This window comes from Lissotriton helveticus, chromosome 9 (genome assembly GCF_964261635.1).
Source record: "Lissotriton helveticus chromosome 9, aLisHel1.1, whole genome shotgun sequence".
NCBI classification, from domain to species: Eukaryota; Metazoa; Chordata; class Amphibia; order Caudata; family Salamandridae; genus Lissotriton; species Lissotriton helveticus.
This window is the reverse complement of record NC_136070.1, coordinates 286,700,631-286,725,169: the sequence shown is the minus strand read 5'-3', so window position 1 is coordinate 286,725,169 and position 24,539 is coordinate 286,700,631. Positions and strand designations below refer to the sequence as shown.

General features: G+C 39.5%; 1 protein-coding gene across 1 annotated transcript in view; it reads left to right on the top strand.

Moving 5' to 3' along the window:
* Positions 1 to 24,190, top strand: part of LOC144783174 (interferon-induced very large GTPase 1-like) — a 50,135-nt gene extending 25,945 nt beyond the window's left edge. Inside the window, exon 2 of the mRNA XM_078662291.1 lies at positions 16,851 to 24,190. Coding sequence (XP_078518417.1) covers positions 16,851 to 24,190 — 7,340 coding nt within the window. The remainder of the gene's footprint in view (positions 1 to 16,850) is intronic.
* The last annotated feature ends 349 nt before the right edge of the window (positions 24,191 to 24,539 follow it).

Sequence of the window (24,539 nt, the reverse complement as noted above, 5' to 3'; positions counted from 1 at the left end):
CACCCAAATTTGGAACAGATTCGGATGAAACAGTGATGAGTTTCATTGAAGAGTATTCAACATGTGCTGTTCCGAAAACTACCGAGGAAAACAGTTTAAGGCAACAAGTTTTACGCTTTCAATACCATCGTTGTGGGAAGTATTGTCGTTGAAAATTCAAAAACAAGGAAAAGTTCTACACAAAATGTCGTTTCGGCTTTCCACGACCAGTGATTTCTAAAGGAAGAGTAAATAATTTGATGTCTTCTCTACGACATACTGTGACGAGGAAATCACCAAAAAATACATACAATTTAAAAAGAAACGAAGAGTCCAAGTACATCAACGACTACAACCCAGTGAATTTGTCCATGTGGAATGCTAACATGGATATTCAATTTGTTGCTGACAACTCTATTGCTGTGGCTCGATATGTGACGTCTTACATCACAAAAAAAGAAAAGACAGAACTGAAGGAAATGTGAGAGGACATTTCACATGAAAAGAGTCTAAGCAAGAAATTATACAGTTACAGTCTAAAGATGTTGTCACATCGAGAAATTGGAGCATATGAATGTTCTGATCGATTGTCATCAGCAAGTCTATATGCCAAATCTAGAACCATCATTGGGTGAGTCTAGGTCTTGCTGCAACACGAAACCGAGTTTTGAAATCTGTACAAGAAATAGAGTATTTGGCGGAGAAAGAACCAGACAGTACAGATATTTTGAAGACAAACATGTTGGATACATACTATCCAAATAGAAGTCCTCACCTTGAGAACGCATGTCTCTATGAAGTTCTGCAAAATTATATATTTATAAGAGGAAAATCATAGAAGATATCAATAATGGAATATACGCTGTCATTGGATGTGAAGGATGTCTAGTGAAACAGAGAAAAGGTCATTTGATTAATCATCGAAAATTGAGTTGCGAAAATCCAGACAAAAGGGAATTTTACTATTTGGCTCTTTTGCAACTCTTTAAACAATGGCGTACAGAAGAGGAACTACTTGGAGATTTTCTCTGTTACGAAGACTCTTTTAATGCAACCAAGGATACCATAGAATGTCCTGTTTTTCCAAATTATCTGCAAAAGTTGAACGAAGAAATAGAGCAAGAAGCAACAATTGCTGCAGAGATTGCGAGAGATAGTTCTCAAGACAGTCAGAGTTCTACTTCATTGAGTCAGGATCCACTAGGAGGACCAATTATTCAAAATGAGGCTGCCACTGCCATGGATGAGGTGGAAAGAGCTATGGAACAAGCTGAAGAGGATGTAATTAACTTAGAAGATTTGGTGAAACAACTAAACATTGAGCAGAAACAGATATATGATGAAGTCACAGAACAGATTGAACATGGATTCAGTCATGAAAAAAAGAGTGCTCATGTACATCATTTAAGCCTGTCCGACTGTACGTGAGTGGAGAAGCGGGAACTGGAAAAAGTTTTCTGATTAAAGCAATTGCAACTTATTTGCAGAAAAGGACTGAATCACCGCTGTCTTGTGTTGTAACCGCTCCAACTGGGCTGGCAGCACATAATATTAAAGGGATTACTTTACATCGTTTACTGATGCTAATGCTTGCTTTTGTGCATTTGAGAATGCAAGAAATTCTTCGAACAGAATATGATGTCTTATTCGGAGGAAAACACATTATTGTTTTTGGAGATCTACTGCAGTTGACTCCAGTGAAAGGACAACCTGTGTTTAAAATGCTCACGCATGAAGATACCAGGAAGTGCCTAGGAAGCATTGGAAATGTTAATATATGGTTAAACTTCAAATATGCAGAACTGCTTCAAAATATGCGACAGGCAAAGGATGAAGATTATAAAAATATTCTACAAGATGTAAGAATCGGAAAACTAAGTGAGCATGGGAAGGAAGCTTTACATGCACGATTAATTTCAAACTTGTATCCAGATGAAAACATTCTTCCAGAGAATATTTTTAAGAAAATTACTGAGAACAAATCTGGGATATGTTTGATGCCAACTGTGAAAGAATGTTCCATCTTCACAACAAAATGTTAAAGTTAGAAAATGAAGAGATTGTGAAACTGGAAGCTATAGATAAAATAGAGCATATGGGAGCAACAATTATTTTGTGTGAAAATTTGAAATCAAAATTGGATTCATTAGAGAAGACTATATCTAAAACTGCTGGTTTTGAAAAGACTCTGAATGTGTGTTTAAATTGTCGTATCATTTTGAGAAGGAATTTACATGTTGAAAGAGGTCTGGTAAATGGAGCAATGGGTCATGTTGTTGATTTTGTGAATTACAGAAAGAGATGGAATTGAATTTTTAAAAATTAAATTTGATGGCATTGATGAAATACAACAAATCAGTCGTTGTTCAGCTAGATTTTTGCTTGTGAAAGACTTATATGTTCGCCGAAAACAGTTCCCTATTTGTCTGGCATATGCAGTCACAATTCATAAATCTCAAGGTTTAAGTGTAGATAGTGCTCTGGTGAACATTGGAACTTCTGTGTTTAAAGAAGGTATGGCATATGTGGCATTATCACGAGTCAGAACTTTATCAGGATTGTACTTGGTTGAGTGTGATGAGACAAAGATTTGTGCAGATCTAGATTGTGTTAAAGAATACAATAGGTTAAAAGAGAGTATGCTCCACATTTGCCTCAATATCCTCTGTTTGAAAAACGTGTGGTAGGCCGAAAAAGAAGAAATGAGAATAATTGCAGTGAGGTACTAGCAAAAAGACAAGTAGATGAAACTGTAATTGTAAGCAGAAAGAAAAAGGATTCTGTTGAAGATGTTGTTGGATTTCAATTTGAAAACAGTTCTGGTGTCAACTGCTATGCTAATGTAGTGGTTAATGTTGTTTTTTTTCTTGAAAATCTACAAGAACAGATTGTTGAAAATCGAGATCAAACATTCTGCTGTTTATTGAATTCTGTGTTTGAGAAATGTAACAGTGATAGAGCAAAAATAGAAAGTGTTTCAGAAATTCGAAATCTTTTAGACATATGTTCTGGTCAAAAACAATTTTCACAGAACATTCAGCAGGATTGTCAGGAATTTTTAATGTATATGTTTGATGTATTGGAAGATGAAGGAGTAGATATAAAAAATCTTTTTAGTCTTTCTTATCAATGGCAGCATGACTGCGACAATTGTAGTTTATCAAGTAGTACTAGAATGGACACTGAAAGATGTATATATTTGACTTTACCAGACTGCAAATCAGTGTCTTTTAATAATCTATTTAAAGCAGCTGATCACAATATGATATGTACCCAATGTAAGTCTGCAATGCTATCCACATTATTTATACAAACTTATGGTCAGTATGTCATTTTAATGTTCCAACGATGTAGACCTGATGGAAGTAAATTGACAACTTCTAATAAAAATTTTGTGGCTTCTCAGTTATCAATTTCGGGAAGAACTTTTACAACTGTAGCTATTATTTATCATGACGGTCCTTCAACAACATCAGGGCATTATACAATTTATTTAAAATGTCGAAAAGGTTGGACTAACTGTAATGATACTCATTTGACTTTCAAACATCGTTTGCCTTTTGACTTAAAAAATTCTTACCTAGTGTTTTTAGAACCAAACTTTAAGTAAAGGTAATTGGCCTATGAAGACGGGAGCAGTTAATAAAAGTTAGTTTACTGTTTAAAATTATATTCTGAGTAAAAGTGATCAAGATAATATAAAAAATGTAATTGTCATATAGGTACTGTAAGTGGATCTCATAGTAAGTGATATCAGTATCATACAAAATGATGAACATGAGTGAGTCAGAGATGGAATTATGAAAATTTAAATATTGTGAAAATGTTGTATGAGCCTTTCTTTCAGAACGTCGGGAAAACGGTAATTTCAGAGTTTCTTTTAAGTCGTTTGAAAATATACTCATACATCTGACACTATTTGGCCTTAAGGAAAAGTGAAGGAATGAGCAAAGAGTCATGACTGAAAAAAAGGTGTATATGAAAATAATGAAAATATTTCAGATGTTCTTGGAGCTTTTCTTCTAGAAAGTCGATGAAATGGTTTTTTTAGTGAACAACAGAGTACTTTCCAACGAAAAGGACCTTCATGATGTACTATTTGGCCTAAAGGAAAAGTAAGTGAATCAAAGATTAGTGTGCATTTGTGATTTTTAAGTTTATAAGGGTTTTTTTAAAACACAATCTTTTAGATTGTGGTTTTTTTCCGCTGTCATATGAGTAATTTGAACTCACTGTTTTAAGTGAAATTCAATATATTCTGAGAACAGCAAAAATAAACTATGTAACATGTTGTACAAGTTATTCTATAGTTTGTATTGTGTAATTTAAATTCTATTCCCATTGTCTCACACTCACTTTCCTTTTTCCACCCTCTTTCAGCTCTTTTTACTCACTTATAATGTCTTTCTCTCACTCTGTTTCACCCCCGTTCCTTTACTCCACTTCTTTCACAATCCCTTATTCCCATTTCAACTGTTTGCATCCCCTCTCTCCCTTGCATCAGTTTTCAACTTTCAGTCTCTCTGTTTTATTTCCCTTTTCCGTGTTTTCCTTCTTTCCTGTTTTAGTAATTCCTCTTTACTCATTCAGCTCTTTTGTCGTAGTCTGTCACTATAACTCACCCACCCTCCCTGACTTATCTTTCTATGCTCTTTTCTTTTGTCCTCTTCTCTTTGTTTTTCCTTCACTACCTCTATATTCTCAGTCCCTCACTATCCTTGTCTTATGGTCACTTATGTTTATCTACCTTCTATCATTTCTCTTAAAACAAATTCACTGCTCCTCTCTCATAGTTCTTCATCTCTTTTTTTTTTTACTCCGGTTTCATTAGTACTTGTCATTTCCTATTATTCAGTGTCCTTCTCTTTACTTTCATCAACGAATCACATTCTTTCTGTTCCAATGCTTTACTCCTCTTCCCCTCTCTTTCCTTCTTTTCCTCCCTTACTCATTTTCCTTTCCTCACTCATTGTATTCCACTTCACTCAGTCCTTCCCTTAGTCCCTCTGGATACTAACTTCCTCACTCCTTTTCCCTCAATCCTTCTATATTATCCTCTCTCCCTTCATCCCTTCACTCTGTAACTCCCCTTCACTCACTCTCACTCATCTTCCATTCCTCATTCTTGTAAATGCATCCTCAATCAGACTCCTTTCCCTCTCAGTCATTCCCTTTTTACTTACTCCTGTTTTCTGATTTAGTTTTGCTAACTCACATTCTTTTAGTATCTTTCTTACCTTCAGTTCATTTCTCTCTTCTCTTACTCTCTGTCACTGACCGTATCTACCTTACTCTTAGTAATTTGCTCTCCTTCTATTTCTTTTTCCCTCTTTTTGTCCTTCTACATTACTTTATTTCCCTTTCTGTGTCCTTCACTCTTACTTTATTTCTTAGTACACTTTTATGATTTTTAACCTCTTGACTTGTATCTTCTATTTTAAAATATATATTTTACTAATTATAACTTATTTTGTCTCTCTTTCATAGATACAAAGTGTAGTTAAAACAGGTAATTAAATTTACATTAATTATATGGTAAGTATGACTAAAAAAATGTAATTTGTCATCACCCTTTGCTTTAACCTCATTACTATTCTTTCACCCTACCTCACTCCTGTTTCCTTACTCTGCTTTCCTCACTTATTCTTATCCTCCATGTTTACTCCTCTTTCCCTACTGTCCTACCACATTCAACTTCTTTCAGTCTCCCTGCTTTACTTCCCTTACACTCTCTTCCCTTCCTTTGCTCCCTCACTCATTCTCTTACTCATTTACTTCACTCCTCTCACTCGTTCTCTCAGTCCGTCTGACCTCACAGTTCCTCACTTCCGTTCCCTCACTGTGTCTCTCTTACCGTCCCTGTCTCTGTCCCCTCACTCTGTCACTACTCTTTTGTCATACTGACTCCCTATAATTCACCCACACTGCCTTACTTACCTTTCTTTGCTGTTTCACTCAGACCCTTTCAGTCACTGTTTCCTTTACTCTCTCTGTCCTTTCTCTCTGTCACTCCCCATGTCTTACCCTAATTCAGTTTTATCCACCCTATTTCACCCCTCTTTACTTACACTCACTGCTCTTTTCTCACCCTCCCTCACCGTTGTTCATTTATTCCGGTTCCGTCACTACCCCTCATTCCCCATCCTTTACTGTCCTTCCTTTTACTTTCAACACCCACTCACATTCTCCCAGTACCTCTACTTTAGTCTTCTTCCTCTCTCTTCCCTTCTTTCGCTCCCTTATTAATTTTCCTTTTCTCACTTACACCCTATTACACCTTCTCTCTTTTTTACTATGTAATAAACAATCCCTCTGTGTTGCTCCCTCTAGCTCTCTTTCTCTTAACATTACTCTCTCTGTGTTCTTTCCTCATGCTCACTCCTTCATTAATTTTATTTTCTTTTTTTGTTTGGTGCGCGCCTCGGTGTGCGCCCCGGTGCACGTACCGGTACGCGTACCCTGCAGAAAAAAAGATTGACAGAGATTCTTTAAAAATATGTTTATTTTTATAAATTAGAGGTAGTTCTAAAAAGAACTTTTTTTTATTCTTTTTGTTGTTTTATATTTTTTTTATTGGTTTTTTGAACATTTTTTACTTTTTTTGGCTTTTCTGAACAGTTTTACATTTTTTTTGTATTTTTTATGGGGAGAAACAAAAAACAGGGAATTGTAAACGGCTCAACTGGTTTCTTCGGGCATTTGTGGTTATCACCAGCAACGTTGATGAGCGTAATGGAGTGGGTTCTTTTGTTGTTGAGGTTCTGGCAGATGATTGGGGTAGGTTGCTGCAGAGTTCTCTCACCTCTGCTGCAGAATAGTTGTTGGGGTGCAAACGCTGCATGTGCCGAATCATCGTATGATTCCCAAAGGAATATTTTTTTGTAGGGTTCCCCCTGGATAGCACAGCACCACAGATCAAACAGGTTACCTTCGCAGCGTTCACTTTTTTGGAACCCCTTGGGATTTTGTAAAACTCCCATATGAAATGCTCCCTAGGTTTGTATGGGGCATTGTCTTCAGGCAGGAACTGCCTTGTCTCTTCCTCCTCTTCCTCCTCCTCCTCCTCTTGTTCTTGACCACCAATGTAATGTTCTGGTGGTCCTTGTGGTGGTGGTGGTGGTGGTGGTTGTGGGGCAGATGCTCCAGCTGCTGATAGTACTGTAGCCATATCTGTCAGAAATAAGCCGGTCTTCCTCACTCAAAGAACAAAGTGAGAATGAGGAAAAAAGGTGGGGGCTTTCATCATTTGGAAAACAAAACTGTTCTGAACCAATGAAAAGTGTTATTTTCGGGTCACATGACCCTACGCGCCCGTCGTCACGCCCCGGGGCGGCCCGTCGTCGTGCCCCGGGGCGCTTACGTTGCGCGATCGAAAGCGCTCGGGTGCTTCCGGGTGTGCTTACGCAGTGCGTCATATGACGCATCACGCGGCTACGCGATACGTCACGATGTTGTTTTCGTTCGCGGCAATAGCGCTAACGGAACGCTCACCGGTACGTGCAACGGCGCACGCCGTAACACTGCTTACTGGTGAGCGCATCGGTACGCGCCCTGGGAGCGCTCCGGGGCAAACAAAAATAAATAAATAAATAAACAAAAAAAATACTATTACATAATTATACAATATAAAATTAGTTCTAAAAAATATTACTTTTCATACCTATAGAGATTTGCTATTAAAAAAACTTTGAAATTCACTGAAAAAACCATAGGTTTCACACCAGTTATAGGTAGCTGGAAATTTTACTGGCATAAAACCATTGAAATTACCAGGTTATAGTTAGTTGGACTCACTATAACTTGCGCGTGCAATGCACTGCTGATGACGTCACATCACTCATTACATGGTCAGTGACATCACTCATGACATCACTCATGACATCATTCTTGTGACAGAGTGACAGACCTCTTTTCACTGTAATGTAACCCTTGAAACACATTCAAAAATAGAAACTAAAATGTTCAAAAAAATGGAAATACCCATACCAGTTACAACAACCAATTCAGTAATTCCACCATCTATATACACATTCAGTCATTCACCAACAGTTCTATATAGTCACTCATACATATACTCACTCATCATATGTAGTGATACACCTATACATCCTGTTACACAGTCATCCAAAAGTTACTCACACACATACCCACACATGCAAATAAACTATTGAACATCCATTTATTTGCATATACAGCTATACACACACTACCACCTTACTTCTAAGGAAACTTACACATACTTACTCTCTTAAACAATCACTTATAGAAACACATACTAATTTAAACAGGAACTCTTAGAATCCCTCACTCTCATATATACTCACTTATATACATCAATATTCACATATATTATATTAAAACATATGTAGTTACTGATAAAGACACTAGTGAGACAGTCATTCACTCAGTAACACACACATATACACACTCATCCACCCATACAGTCCTGCACATATGCTGTCTTCAAAACACATACAGAGAGTCAGTCATTCATGCATCTATGTGCTAAGTAATACCCCCACCAAACCATACAAACACTCATACTGATACTAAGAAAAACATCTAATAACCCATATACATACACATGTAGCTACTCACCAACCCATGCAGCCACTTATACACAAAGTTAAACACTAATACGTATATTTAAATATTTAAACATTACTCACTAATATTTATTTTTCAGAAGACACACATTCCCTGGATGGTGTCATCAGTGATGTCATGAGTGATGTCACTGACCATGTCATGAGTGATGTAATATGTGACGTCATCAGCAGTGCATTGCACGCGCAAGTTATAGTGAGTCCAACTAACTATAACGTGGGAATGTCAATGGTTTTATGCCAGTAAAATTTCCAGCTAACTATAACTGGTGTGAAACCTATGGTTTTTTCAGCGAATTTAATAGGTTTTTTAAATGCTAACTCCTAACTATAACTGGTGTGAAACCTATGTTTTTTTCAGTGTATATATATTTGGAAACCTTCCGGTTGTTGAAATACATCAGGGAGCACCACCAGATAAAACTGACCAGCACCCTAATTTGAGAAATTTAATGAAACAACTAGAAAAGCATCACAGGAGCGAAGTCACTAAATACTGGGAAGCCAAATCATTAGTGAAATATCATGAGGCAGGTCGCATACCCCGTGGACTTCGCATCATGCTTGCACCAAGTTTTGAGAAACCGAACCCTTTGCTGTTAAAAGAATGGGCAGAATCAAATTTAGAAGCGTCTATGCGTTTAGTCTGCCTGCTAATTAAATATGCACGAATTGACAGGGAAAATGATCTCAAAGAAATTAGCAGACTAAAAGAGGAAATTGATGCTCTCACAAATATGAACAATAAAGACACTGTAGAAAAACTGTTTAAAGAAATGCGCTGAAGGAAATCAAAGTTAGAAGATGCAATCAAAAAAAGGAAAGTATGGAAATTTAGTAGGGATGAAAACGATTATGACAGGGGTCAAGTATTCACATTTGCAAAGAAATACGACCAGGTAAAGAGACAGAAATTGAACAAAACAACCCCAGTGACACAAGGAAGCAGTGGCAATGCAGATTTGGCCTCAACATCTTCACTGCTGCCAGAGAGCTCAAGCTCTGAAGGGAGTGTAATATCCAGTGATGAAGACTCAGACAGAGGAAGCACAGGACAAATCTCGGCATCACTGGGCCCTTTAACGTACGCGGAGGAATTGGAATACATTCGAGAACAGAGAATCCAGTCCCTCAGGCCGCGTTACCAACAGAAACCAAATGTTCAAACACCGAAAGGAACAGGAGACGCCGCAAACGCAGACGAAGCAACAAAAGGACGCGGAAACTGGTGGCAGAAAAATTGCAATTGGAACAAATAAAAAAGAACATTAATAATGACCGGACAATCGTTAACTTAACCAAAATCGAGCTCAATGAGGCAGAGAAACAGTTACTAGCCCTGGGCCTCAGCTATTGTCCTGAAAGTAACTTTGACTTTGTAAAGACGAGAATAGATGTATATAAATTCATCAGAAAGTTAAAATTGACTAAATATTTTGCTATAAAAAACCCTGATACAACAGAACAACAGAAGACACTACAATTGACTCAGGAAACAATGAGCCTTGCAGTAAAAGAAATTCCCTTGCTAAGGACATTATATAATCTAAGAACAGATGAAACAAATGAAATGTCCCCAAACACACAAGTTCTCCTACAGGAAGAAAACATCTCAGGGGGAAAAGGAGGATGGTAGATGAATTAAAATCTCTTTACAAAAAAACGTGCACTAATAAATTCAAAACCGGAAATAAAGAAAAACCAATACTTTCAACTTATGGCCAAATTAAAGAACAATGACTCTGTAGTAATAAATAGAGCAGATAAAGGGGGCAATATTGTCCTGTGGGATAAAAAGATATACAGAGAAGAGGCAATGAGGCACCTCGATGAAGTGGAATGTTACGAAATCTCTATTGGAGCAGCAGTCCATAAAGCAAACGAACATTACAAGAAAGATCTTAATAAATGGACAAGAGAAGGTCTGATAACCAAGGAAGAACATACATTTTTATTTAATAACCATTCGAAACTGCCCACGTTTTATCTCATCCCAAAAGTTCACAAGGGAACCAATCCACTACAAGGGAGGCCTATCATCTCGGCCCAGAACAGTACTTTTGAAAATACGTCCAAGTACGTGGACTTCTTTTTGCAGGAATCCGTCAGGACATTGCTCTCCTTCATACAAGATTCTAGAGACTTTTTAGCCAAACTGAATGAAGTAAAATGGGAAAATGAATATCTGTTAATAACTTTGGACATTAAATCACTTTATACGTGTATCAAGCATACTGATGGCCTATTAGCAGTAGAACATTATTTGAATCTACGCAATATTGAATACTATGGTCACAACAAAATGTTGCTTAGCATGATACATTGGTGCCTCCACAATAACAGGTTTCTATATGATGGTAAAATCTACAGGCAAAAACAAGGTGTCGCTATGGGGGCCTGCTTCTCCCCCAGCTACGCATGTTTACATGTGGGCTGGTGGGAGGAGCATGTCCTCAGGGGGGAACATAAAGCCCTTTATGATCGTCACATTGTACGTCTATGGAGATTTATAGACGACATATTTATTATCTGGAAAGGTACGAAGGTGGAGGCAATTGAATTCATAAGTGTTATTAATAACAATCGATGTAATTTGGAATTCACACACCATATAAATGCTACCACCATTAGCTTCCTTGACATTCAGATCAACATCAAAGCAGGGCAAATAGAGACAAGTTTATTCCAGAAACCTACTGCAGGGAATACTCTGCTTCATGCAAGTAGTTTTCACCCTAGTCACACCATAGCGAGCCTACCATATGGCGAATTCCTCAGAGTAAAAAGAGCATGCAGTACGACACTTGCTTGTGAGGAAGCTCTTACCTTAACCAAACACAGATTACTGGAGAGGGGCTATAGGGAAAAGAGTCTGACAGCCACCTTAAGAAAAATTGCCTTAATCAAAAGAGAAACCCTTGTACAACCCAGGGTAGATATCAATATGCAAGAAAACCCCCCCACATTAAACTCGGGTGGAGAGCAAGAAAAGTCCAAACAAACCTGTAGGTTTATTACAACTTTCAGCAGGCAATCCAAAGTCATTAGAAGAATTGTGAATAAAGAATGGCCAATAGTGATGACAGATGGTATCCTGAAAGACATATATACTAACAAACCCAACTTCACTTTTCGCAAAGCCCATTCAATGAAATCCGATCTGGTGAAAACCAGTCCTGAGACTTTTAAAAAAGACAACTGGCTCTCATCCCGCAATGGCTTTTTTTAATGCTCTTCTTGCCGAGCCTGTAAATTTGGCTCCAACACCAAAAGCTATACTAGTGCGTTCTCTGATCAGCCCATAAAGATTAAAGGGCATTACACCTGTATAACAGAGTATGCGGTATACATGTTAACCTGTATTTGTGGATTAAGATACGTCGGGAGCACTAAGCTCCCGGTACAAGCAAGAATTTTACAGCACCTAAGGGCCACAGTAAATTTGGACCCCACGTACCCCGTAGCTAGGCATGTAAGAACGGAGCATGGAGGTAATCTCAATGTTCTTAGTTATTTTGTGATAGATCACATTCCTAGCACGAAACAGGGTGGGGACAGGGAGAAACAACTCCGACGATTAGAAACCAGTTATATAGTCAAACTAGAAACTAAGAGTCCACGGGGCCTTAACATCTGCGAAGACTTACATCACTTCTTAGGATAGTTATGAGACACTACAGATAATTACAACTTCACCTGTCTATCTATACAAAGGAGAATTAGTATGTATTAAAGGCTATACATTGGAAATCATGTAGAACACTCCTCATATTTGTAAATAAGGCTTTATATTTATTCATATGTTCAATTAACATGCGGTATTCTTAGTCGATGGGATGCTGTATGATAAATGAATAATATTAAATTGTCCATTAAAGCCTTTAATAATACACAGGAGAAGATACCATGAATGGCAAAGATATTGTATGATAATCCCAAATACAACAATTCTCATTAACTGGGTATAAATAGAATAATGTGATGATAGAAAGAAAACACTAAATTGAAGTTGAAATATGTAAACTAGGTAATAGTGGCATAACAAGATGGGTATCAGGAATCAAACACGTTGTCTTTCGATTGAAGTATCATTGTATTTGCACAGATACCATTTTTAACAATTACATCAAGGATCGTCTGCCTCATCACCCTTAACTCCCCCTCAGTATGTCAATATATGCATTTCAAATTCACGTACAACCTTGTTTCTGCACTCCCGGCTGGGAGATGCAACGATAGAACTTTGACATGTCATAATTTTAAAATAATTATTTTGCACTTTGCACATATTTGGGTGGATTCCATGGATACATGATTAATTCAAACGACAAAGCATAGTAATCACTTTAATATACGATAGTCAGACTGAAGACATTTTTTGCTTATCTTTACAGTGATATGTAAATTGTATTTTGGTTTTTTTCATTGTCAGATCAAGACGTAAAAATCATAAATGTATATATATCTACAATGATAGAAAGGGAGCAATTCATTAATTGGAATATGTTTTCCACAAATTCGTCCCTATGGTGTTGACTAATGCTTTGGAGTATGTTGTTTATGTCTATTGTATCAACCATGGCCAATCACGAAGGTTTGTTGTTTTGTATGAAAGTAGGAGGGTTTCCCCACACAAACTACCAGCGAACAAGGCGTCAGGGAACGCCGAAACGCGTTTGGTTTTTTGAATACAGCAATGCACATAAGATTAAATAAATAAATTATCAGCGGCTGCTATACTAAGCAAGAGTCCGTCTCTCTCATTTTGTTGAGCGCTGTGAGAGAATGCGGCGTGGAGAGTGGAATCTGGATATATATATATATATATTCTGTGTTACCACTGAATGCCGGTAGTCCAAGGCTCTAGCAGCGCGGCGGTCCCTTCCAAAAAAACTGCGTTTTTTGTAATATCTTACAACAAGCTTCCTGTCAACCTCCAAGGTTCAGAAAAGGTCGGGACACTCCGAGATGCTTCAAAGTTAGGTTATTAGCAACTAATGGTTACTAAGGCTTTTGTAACCTCCCCGCCATTGTAATCAGGCCGTAAGTCTCTGACACAGTCTATAGGTCCTGATTCTTTCAAAAAAGCCATAGTACTACTGCTGCTTAAAAACCAGGATAGGTCTCTGAGATGCTTAACCCGTTCTGTGCTCATGACGATCTCAGCTCGTCATGAGGCACGGTCGCGCTGTGCTCATGACGAGCTCAGCTCGTCATGACTGTTGCACCGCGCCTACGCGGGGATAATTCCCCTGCTGTGCTGGGCATTCCATTGGAACGGGCGTGGTCATGAAGAGCTCAGCTCGTCATGAGCACAGCGCCACCGTGCTACATGATGAGCTGAGCTCGTCAAGAGCACCGCGGCGCTGCGTGCGCCCCTGCCCTCCCCCCAGCACAGCAGGGGAATTAGCCCCGCAGGTAAGGGGTTAAGAGCTATAGGCCGATGTCACTACTCTCCAACCCTGCAAAAATCTTTATCCACACGGGGAAAAATTAATAAGTGACTATGTTCAGTTCTCAAAATGTATTCATCCTTTGCAAGCAGGCTTCCTCGCACAGCACAGAGGCATTTATCCTATCCATAGTCCATAGTCGATGGTTTGAATTGGGATAACAACCAAGGCCTGACCAGGCTCTTCGAGTAAGCACTCCACGGCTAGCCTCACACACAGATACAAAGCGCCTGGTGATAAGTGTGCTATAAAAATACAGACAGTATAATATAACATAACATAACATGAGAAAGAGCAAACTATAACGTTACGCTGAAAAAACATAGATAGTAATCTTGAAAAATAAAATCAATTGACGGAATCAAGATTGTTAGTTCTGAAATGGGCCCGCTTCCAGCACCCCAAATGTCAGGCAGAAACCTTTAAATTGTTACCAATAGAAAACTTTCCATGAATCAACAGTTGGGATCTGTAGTTCTCTAATGTATGGGGATGCTGAAAATTAGTAAAGTTTAGTATTCCTCTCCACCTTGAAGCAAGGAAAACCATTTTGATGGAGCTCATCTATTCAAGGCTGAACTCTGCCAAATCTATATATTAAGGACTACCTAATCAATCAATCAATCAATCAGGGTATTTGTAAAGCGCGCTACATACCTGTGAGGGTCTCAAGGCACTGGGGGGGCTGCTTGTGGTCGAAGAGCCAGGTCTTGAGAAATCTTCTGAAGGCCAGTAGGTCTTGGGTCTATCGTAGGTTGGTGGGGAGGGTGTTCCAGGTCTTGGCGGCGAGGTGTGAGAAGGATCTGCCACCGGCGATCGTTCTTCGGATGCGGGGGACTGTGGCGAGGGCAAGGCCGGCTGAGTGGAGGTTGCAGGTGGGGGTGTGGAAGCTGAATCGTCTGTTGAGGTATGCTGGGCCGGTGTTGTGGAGGGCTTTGTGTGCGTGGGTGAGGAGTTTGAAGGTTATCCTCTTGTTGACGGGGAGCCAGTGTAGGTCTCTCAGATGGGGTATGATGTGGCTGCCACGGGGGATGTCGAGGATCAGCCGTACCGAGCCGCTCTGGATGCGTTGCAGCCGTCTCAGGAGCTTGGTTGTCGTTCCTGCATAGAGGGCATTTCCGTTGTCCAGTCTGCTGGTGACGAGGGCCTGGGTGACAGTTCTTCTTGTTTCGGTGGGGATCCACTTGAAGATCCTGCGGAGCATTTGGAGGGTGTTGAAACAGGATGAGGGGCCAGCGTTGACCTGCTTGGTCATGGAGAGTGTGGAGTCGAGGATGACCCCGAGGTTGCGCGCGTGGTCAGTAGGTGTTGGGGCTGCTCCCAGCGATGTTGGCCATCAGGAGTCGTCCCAGGATGAGGGGGTGGAGCCGAGGATGAGGACCTCCGCCTTGTCAGAGTTCAGCTTCAGCCTGCTGTCCATCCATTCGGTGACGGCCTTCATTCCTCTGTGGAGGTTGGCTTTGGCGGTGAGAGGGACTTCGGTGAGGCAGATGATCAGCTGGGTGTCGTCGGCGTAGGAGATGATGTTGAGGTTGTGCTGTCGGGCGACGTGGTCGAGCGGTGCCATGTAGATATTGAACAACGTTGGGCTAAGTGAGGAGCCTTGTGGTACGCCGCAGATGATCTTGGTGGCTTTGGAGCAAAAGGGTGGGAGGCGGACGCTCTTGGTTCTCCCGGAGAGGAAGGATGTGGTCCAGTCCAGTGCCTTCTCTTGGATTCCGGCGTCGTGATAACCCTATCCAAACACGACAGGTTATAAAAAATGAAGCTGCGTAGCTTATATATACCTCTTCTGAGATGGGCATATACTTCACCTCTATTGGAGCAACTCCACTGGCTGCCTCTTAAGTTGTGAACAGCTTTGAAGTTTACTGCCTGACATTTAAGGGTCTGAGAGAAGTTTTGCCACTCAATTCATCTTCTACAAAGAAAGGTGAATTATTAGTCACCAGAATGAGAGCTGAGATTAGCTCATTTGAACCCCTGGGCCCCTCAGAAATGTACATTTGGAGGACAAGGCTTTCAGCACAAGCTCAAATTTTAAGGAGCTTGTTATCAATGAATATTCACACATGCTTAAAAGCTTGAAGAACTGCAGTTTTATACAGGGTGTCTAGCTATGTTATCTCTATATCCTGTTCCTTCCTCCGTGTTTTGGTTCTGTTTAGTGCCAAGAAATCTCATATTGCTCTCCGGGCTCTATCCAACTAGCTCCAGATTTTGGCTCTAAGACAGGCTTCATTTTTCAAAATCAAATGTGCTTTTTAACCAGTCTTCCCTACAAGTAATACTGTTGAGCATGGGGTCCTCCACAGATACACCCATACTCTCATTCTATTTATTATAAAACTTTAGGCACTATCTGATTTTTTTATTTTGGCTTTCAGTTATGTATATACATATGCCAGACTAACTAGTACCTAGGTGCTTGAGTGAGAGGTTATTGTTATGCCTGCACAAGGAGCAGACTATTGCACGTTCTTCTTGGATCAAAAGTATGCTGATCTGCACTGGAGTGACAGACTTTTTTTTGTTAATGACCCCCATTAAATTTTAAATGTGTGGACTAGATATGGACTCCAATTACAGGTATGTAAATTATGAAAACTGTCCTCTTTACTGTAAGGTAATCGAGATGTTCCCCATGAATCAACTGATATGAGAGAGTTGCCTCAATCCCGCTTTCTAACATTCCACCTCCTAACCTGTTCCCGCTATTAATTTCTTTGAAACAGTATCCAACCTGACTGAACTGAAACTACATACATGTCTTGTGCTTTGCTTCTGAAGACATTGTTGTCCTTTATTTCAGGAATGTTGCCTGAGGAGAAGGAGCCACTTGGCCATCTGGTCCTGGCAGATACTGGGCGTCAGCAGCTTGAGAAGATCCTCGATGATGAGGGTCTGGATAGAGTGTACTGGCTTCCTAAGTTGGAAAAGGCACTTGGGGTGACCAGTGCTCAAGCTATAAAACACGTAACTCATGAAGACTATCTGAAGCTAGAACCATATGTAAAGCATCCTTGGGAGAAGCAGGCATTGAAAAAGGTTTTCGGAATCCCAGACAGTAAAGTAATTCTGAAGAAACTGCAAGAAGACCGCTCAGAAACGATGAAAAAGGCTCACGAGCAGGCAAAGGTGACACTGATGGAGTTGAAAGAAATGCAGACTCTGGGCAAAAGCCAAGATGATGAAGAGGTTAAAAGCAAACTGGAGAACCTGAGAGTGGTGATGAGCATTCCTAAAGAATGTTGGCCTCCGTCTGGGGGCACTCTTATTGATGTCATACAAGGTCTGAACAAAGAGTTAACACTTGCAGATGGTTCTTTATCTTCAAGTGAAAATCTAGACGATAAGGACGTTTTACAATGGGCATCAGGGGGAAGAATTCTGGAAGGGATATACAAGACTAATAAACTGGAGGATATTTTAGAAAAGCGAGATCATCTAATTAGCATTCCAGAGAATTTCAGCCTGTTTGGTCCAGACAAAGGGCCTGCATTTCAGACAAAGGAGTTTTCATCCTCCACATCAGAATCAACATTCACTAAAGTCATAGAGAGTCTAGGATTTAGTGCCTGCTGCAAGGCCAAAGTTGGATATTTGGGTGTTTCACTTGACACAAGCAGAGCTTCGGAATCTGATAAAAAGAGAAAATTGACAACTGAGAGTACTTACATTTGTACCACAAAATACAACTACATTCCACTTGCCTCCTGTTTCTTCCAAAAACATCAGGTAAGACTTTCTGCTGCAGCATTATGTGAGCTAAAGAAGATTGAGGCACTACTTGGACACACTACCAAACAAGACAAAGTTCAGATGATTGCTGCTAGATATGGGAAGTTTTTCTCTACATTTGGGTCACATGTTGACATGGGCCCTTTCCATCTTGGTGGGATATATACGTGGAAAGCTTCAGCTGAGGGCTTCAAGGCTGAAGAGCTAGAAGAGATGAAAATAATAGCAACCAAGATGCTTAACATTTATGTGGGAGCCAGCTTCAGTGGCTTCAGTGTTAGTGCAGTAGCTGGTGTGGGTGTGTCTAATTCCAAATCAAAGTCATTTTTCCAAGGAATAGGTACTGAATCTATTCAGAAATACATTCAACTGTTGGTCTCCAAGACGGGGGGCCCTGTTGAAGTGGATTCTCTTGCACAGTGGAAATCTGGGCTTGTGTCTAGTAATAAAACATGGTGTGTAATTGACCGAGGATTTAACCTGCTACCAGTGTGGGACATGATCCTAGAATGTCATAGGAAAGATTTTAAAGATGTTCATCAGGTAGCAAGTGGGCTTATGGAAGCCTACAAAGCCATAACAAAGCAAAATGTTAATTTGGTCTTTGGTGAAGAGCTTGCAAGTGCAGTAGAAGAAGCACGAGCATTCCTACAAGAGGTTGAATCCTGGGAGGTTACAGATGCTGATGTGCAGTTGAAGAAATGTATAGACTTTAAACAGAAACTAAATGAAAAAACTAAAAACTACAGTACCTGGAATAATGAATGCCTCTCCAACAAAGCTCTTCCAGATTTCTTGACCAAAGTGATGAAAATGTATGAAAGGTTGCCTGAAACGCAAACGGTCTTTCTCAAAACTCAGGTGCGCTGCCTAGTAGATTATGATGTCTATTCCTCTGAGAATCCTCATAGCTATTCCTCCATAATTAGGTGGGTTTACCAGTCTGAAAATGAACAAAAGGAAATGTGCACCGCTAGTTTTAATCAGTTTATTCATGTTTTACAAGAAGAAAAAAGAGCCTTACAAAAAACCAGCTTTAGTTCCCACTACTGCATTGAGGCAGTGTATGAAGCTCAGGTAAAGTCCACATGTAATATAGGTCTTTCTATGTACTCTTTATTAAAAGCTTTGAGAGCCACTGAGCAAAAGGACCTGGAACTCTTACTACTTTCATTTGTACTTCGATTGGGCTACTCTCTGGAAATAAGTTGTTTTCCGTACCTTTTGGGATGCTCTGAAATAGACTTCATGCTCAATGAAATGCAGGCTGCACACAAAGAATACTTGAGTCTTAAGAATCAGAGTCCTTATAGAGCTCACGCATTCCTCCTCTTGACAGGTTTAACAGTGGCAGTTCATTCCAAGGAAGTTACCCCAAAACAAAAAAAAAAGCGTTTGGGTTTCATGAGGGATCATATTAAAGATTATGTGTCAATCAAAGTGTCTGATATTGTTAAGAAACATGACCAACGCAATGATCTGAAATTGCTGGAGAAAGACTTGCACAACCTCATTTTAGGAAACTATGAGGAAACAGAAGATGTGATAATCAAGGAAAGATTAGTAGGACAAATAAACAACATCTCTAGAGCAGTCAACATTCACAGTTCCAAAATGGATGGCAATGGTACCACAATTGTTGAAATGTCAGAAGCTATAAAAAATAAAGACATTTTTGACTTGATCCAAAACCTTGGGCTAGAAAACTACTTTCCAATGAAAATGACACAAGAGCATGTGCATGTTATAAACCGGTATACTCTGCACATCTCAGGAAGCCAGACGCTCAAAGACAGTGAACTTCCTTTTTGTTTTCTACAGAAGCTCATGATGATGGACTACCGTGCAAGGGATATGATTTGTAGGCCCACCACTCAGGAAGGTCAGTGTTATGTCACCACTGCTAAAGAAATATGCCCTCCTGATGAAAACATGGATATTATGGTGGACCTTTTTGGTTTGCCCGACAGGTCACAAGAAACACCTTTTGCAAAACACGCACCTATGCACCCTATGGATTTGCAAATGGCAATATATCACTGTGCTGATGAATTTCTGAGGCAGTGGATTGCAATGAAGCTTGCCATTTGTCAATTCGCACTACCATTTTTGGTGCCAAACCCCTCCACTTCAAAGGTAGAATTCCCTCTTTGGTCTTTTAGGCAAGTCTATTTGCAGAAAAGTAAAATATTTAAAATGACATCTAGAACTGCAAAACACAGTGCCCAATTGAATTCTGGTGCCCCCACTCCTATAGTTTCGTTCTTTAGAATGGGGAGGTCTGAAAATTCTAAATCTCAGCTCATGAATACTTTGCTAAGTGAGCACAGTCATAATATATTTTTCCATCGGCACTGTCGCGGTAGCAGATGCGACTCTGTCTTAATGGCAGGTGTTGCAGAAATCTTCTGGTATTGCCCAAGTGGTAAAGAGGATGACCAGTTTCACCAATGTATTGCATTTACTAATCTTCATGGCGATGCACTAGAACATGTGAAGCAAGCTAGCTTCTTGCAGCAAATTTCATCTGTCAATGTAGTAATTTTTTCTAGTTCTGACAAAACCACAATGGATAGTAAAGTACTGAGAGAGCTTGTGAGTTCTCCAAAACCATTAATTTGCCTGTGCATTGACTTGGAAAAAGGTCCTCCTGTAAGAGTTAAAAATGTTGTTAAAATTCCTCTCAAGAACAGAAATGAATCTGAAATAATTGATGTGCTAGTTTCAGTGATTAATAGTTTGTTATCAACCTCTGCTGAAATCCGCACTGTAGATCAGTTTGTGAAATACAAATCCACTCTAGATGAATGGGCAAGTGTTGCACGACAACATGGAATCCTTATAGACGAGGACAATGAGGAATGTAAAGAAGGCCATGAACTTGCTAAAAAACTGATGTGTCTCCTAGATGATGCAAAAGTTGGAGATGTGAAGGAACAGTTGCTTCCTCTTCAAGGAAGCTTGTGGCACAGATGGTGTGAGAAAGACAAAGAGCTTACCCGCTTGAGACATAAAGGAAACCGAAGCATAGAGGAGCATATAAGTGACATTCAATATGAAAAAAATGCCATACGCCAGGCCCAGGTGGAAAGAGCATATCCCATTAATGATCTAATGATGTCACTAATCACAGTATTACAGACCCAATCAAATAAAACAAAACTCTATTTTATGAATTGGTTAAAGGTGCTTATAGATGAGCTGAGCTCTGATCAACTCTTGGAACTTCGTGAACAATACCATGTTTTGTGGTCCAGAATTCTTGTGGATAAAGGAAAGAGAAGTAATTTGAATAATGCAGTGTACAAAGATTTAGAAATAATATCCAACAAAATCAATGCTTCAATGTTTGGCCTTGAACATCTATTGAGAGAAGTGGGTCAGATCTATGAGGCACTGGATGCTGTACCAGGAAGGTATGATGATCTGAACAAGCTTCCAAAAATTGCTGCAGACTTGATGGCTCATGGGTTCCCCATTGAGTTGATGGATGGTGATGCCTCATATGTTCCAATTAAATGGATTAAAGCTGTATTGGATGAAGTAATGCGAAATCTAGGAGATAAAAAGTTGTTTGTTCTGTCCGTGCTTGGTGTTCAGAGTACAGGAAAATCCACTTTACTAAACACAATGTTTGGTCTGCAATTTGCTGTCAGTGCTGGGCGATGTACTCATGGAGCATTTATGCAATTGGTTAGAGTTGATCAAGATCTAAGGCAAGAGGTGGGCTTTGATTTCATTCTAGTTGTTGACACAGAAGGGCTCAGGGCCTCTGAATTAGCCAATAAATCAATGCTTAATCATGACAATGAGCTAGCGACCTTTGTCATTGGTCTCGGAAACATGACTTTAATAAACATCTCCGGAGAAAACCCATCTGAAATTCAGGATATCCTTCAGATTGCTGTCCAGGCCTTCTTAAGAATGAAACAAGTGAAACTCTCCCCAAGCTGTTTGTTCGTTCATCAAAATGTGACAGACTTAGCAGCCAGTGTTAAAAACATGGAGGGTAGAAGACGCCTTCAGCAGAAACTAGATGAAATGACTCGGACAGCAGCACAGCAAGAGCTATGTGATGTGACTTGCTTCAGTGATGTTATTACATTTGATGCCAATAGCCACATTTATTACTTTTCACATCTATGGGAAGGGAATCCACCAATGGCACCTCTCAACCCAAAATACAGTCAAAATGTTCAGGAACTTAGATCCCAGATTTTGATTATGGCACAAAAAGAATCACAATCTAAAGTTTTAAGCATTTCACAATTAAGTGGGCGCATTCAAGATCTTTGGAAAGCATTGTTAAATGAAAATTTTGTATTTAGTTTCAAGAATACTTTGGAAATCTCTGCTTACAGCAAACTTGAAACAAAGTTTAATGACTGGACCTGGCAGCTCAGAAGGCATATACTGAATGTACAGAATAAATACAACAACCGAATTATGAAAGGGGAGATTAGCCAGATTGAGAATGCACATATTGAAGATCAAGTTCAGGCAAATTACGATGGCATTAAGAAGGACCTCGAAGTATATTTCACTGAAGACAGGGATTATGAAATACTTGTCCAGTGGAGAGTCAATGTTGAAAACAGGCTTCAGGTTCTTAAACAAGAGCTTATTGAAGAACTGAAAACCAAGTGTGGAGAACTGATTAGATTTAAAAAAGGTCAAAGTAAATTGGACCAGAGGAAGTCTGAGTATGAAGACAATTTGTTTAAAAAAAGCAAAGACTTAGCATTAAAATTAAAAAACGAAACACTGGATGAAGTAAAACTTGCAGATAATTTTAATGAGTTGTGGATTCAGTGGGTGGCTGAATTATCCTCTAGTGCCCCTTCCATGGAGCACCCTAATATCATGGTCCATGTAGAAAATGCTATTTTGGATCATTTTACGCAGAATCCTAGTACATTAGCAAGGGTTCAAGATGAATCCAAGAGGAAAGGCTTTTCCCTTAATGTTTCTGAGCACGTTCAAATGAAGAAAAATGGGTTTAGGGTTCCTAAGACTTTAAGTAGTCATGATACGGAATGCATAAAACAAATAAAAGAACAACTTGTAAAATTTGTCCGTGAATATACTGAAAGTATACGACAACAGAACATGGATTACAGTGAACACTACATCCATGAGATATTGAAAGAAATAAGTAAAGAGGTGCAAAGTATATCCAATAACTCCAATTTTAAGCTAACTGCAGCGTATCAAATTGATTTATCACTGTATCTTTGCAACATTGCAGCACACAAGTTCATTAATATTCAGAGAGAATTCCAGGTATCAAATGATCCTGTCGTCTATCTCGAAAGTAAGAGAGGTGATTTCTTTAATTGTTTTAAGATAGCTTGTGAAGGAGCAACATCCATCACTACATTTTCTGAGTTTTTGAGCAGCAAGATTGAAGAAGCTGTCCAGAATACAGTCTATGATGTGGCGGCTCTTAAAGTTGCAGATTTGATGCGGTCCGACTACCCAGCACTCAATGGCAACAGAGCAAAGTTGGAAAAACACATTCTAATCTATCTTGCAGAGAAGGAAGACTTTGAACAATACAGGCAGTACATTCATTTCACAAAGGATTTTTTTGAGACTTTCATTGAGACATGTGTCCAAGATTATTGTACAGATAAAGGAAATCAAAGGCTAAAAAATATATTGAGCATCACATTAGATTCTTTTCAAATTCTCATTATTTCAGCCATTGGTGAAGCCACACAGGTGGTCAAAGATAGAAATGGAAATGAGAGTAACAGTGCCTCAATGTGGTTGGATGCACTTTGCAGAAAACTTGGAGATGACCTAAACATTTCACGAAACGACCTGAAAGGAATAGAACATCAGCAAATTAAGGACCTAGAGTTTCTTAAGGAGGCAATGTGTAAAACATGGGAAAGTCGAGTTACAAGTCTAAAGCAGGGTTTTGCTACAGTTAGTCTGAAGGCATTTCGAGTGAAGCCACATGAAGTATTGGCAAAGCAGCTATGTGGGTGCTGGGAGCAGTGTCCCTTCTGCAAGGCCATTTGCACAAATACAATCTCTGGTCATGATGGTGACCACAGTGTTCATTACCATCGTCCTCAGGCTGTCAGTGGCATTCAGTGGTATCAAACTGATCATTTGATCACTGAAATTTGTTCTAGTCTTGTGGCAAGTGACTGTCTCCTGGTTCTCAGTGACAAAGTCCAAATTCCTTATAGGAATTACAGAAAAGCAGGACCAGCTTATGCAAACTGGTGCATCATGCCCGACACCTCAAGCCAATCCTACTGGAAATGGTACGTACACCATTTCCAAACGATACTGGAAAAAGATTATGGTGGAAAATTTGCAGAGAGGGGAACAATTCCTCATTCGTGGACCCTGATCACAAAGGATAATGTGATTGCAGAATTAAATGAGTTATAAAATTATTCCAGTGCAGACACATACCCACGCATAGTACACATTTATTGTTTGCCATCTTCTGAAGCCTTTGGACCAGTTTCTAAGTAGCTGTCAAAGATAGATCTCTGATTTACTTTGCTTTGTGTTCCGGCTGTAGACTTGTTGACCAGCAGGGTCAAGCACTTTGTGAACACAAATATGTTTCTGCATTACAGATGCATGTGATGTGTATGGTCATGGTGTAAAGACGTTCATACATTTACTTATCAACTGAGAATATCAGGAAGTTGCAGGGACTGACTTGAATACTTGTAAAGCTTTGAATAACATTGATAATTGCGTTTTTCGTTGTCCTTTTCTTAAGAAAATT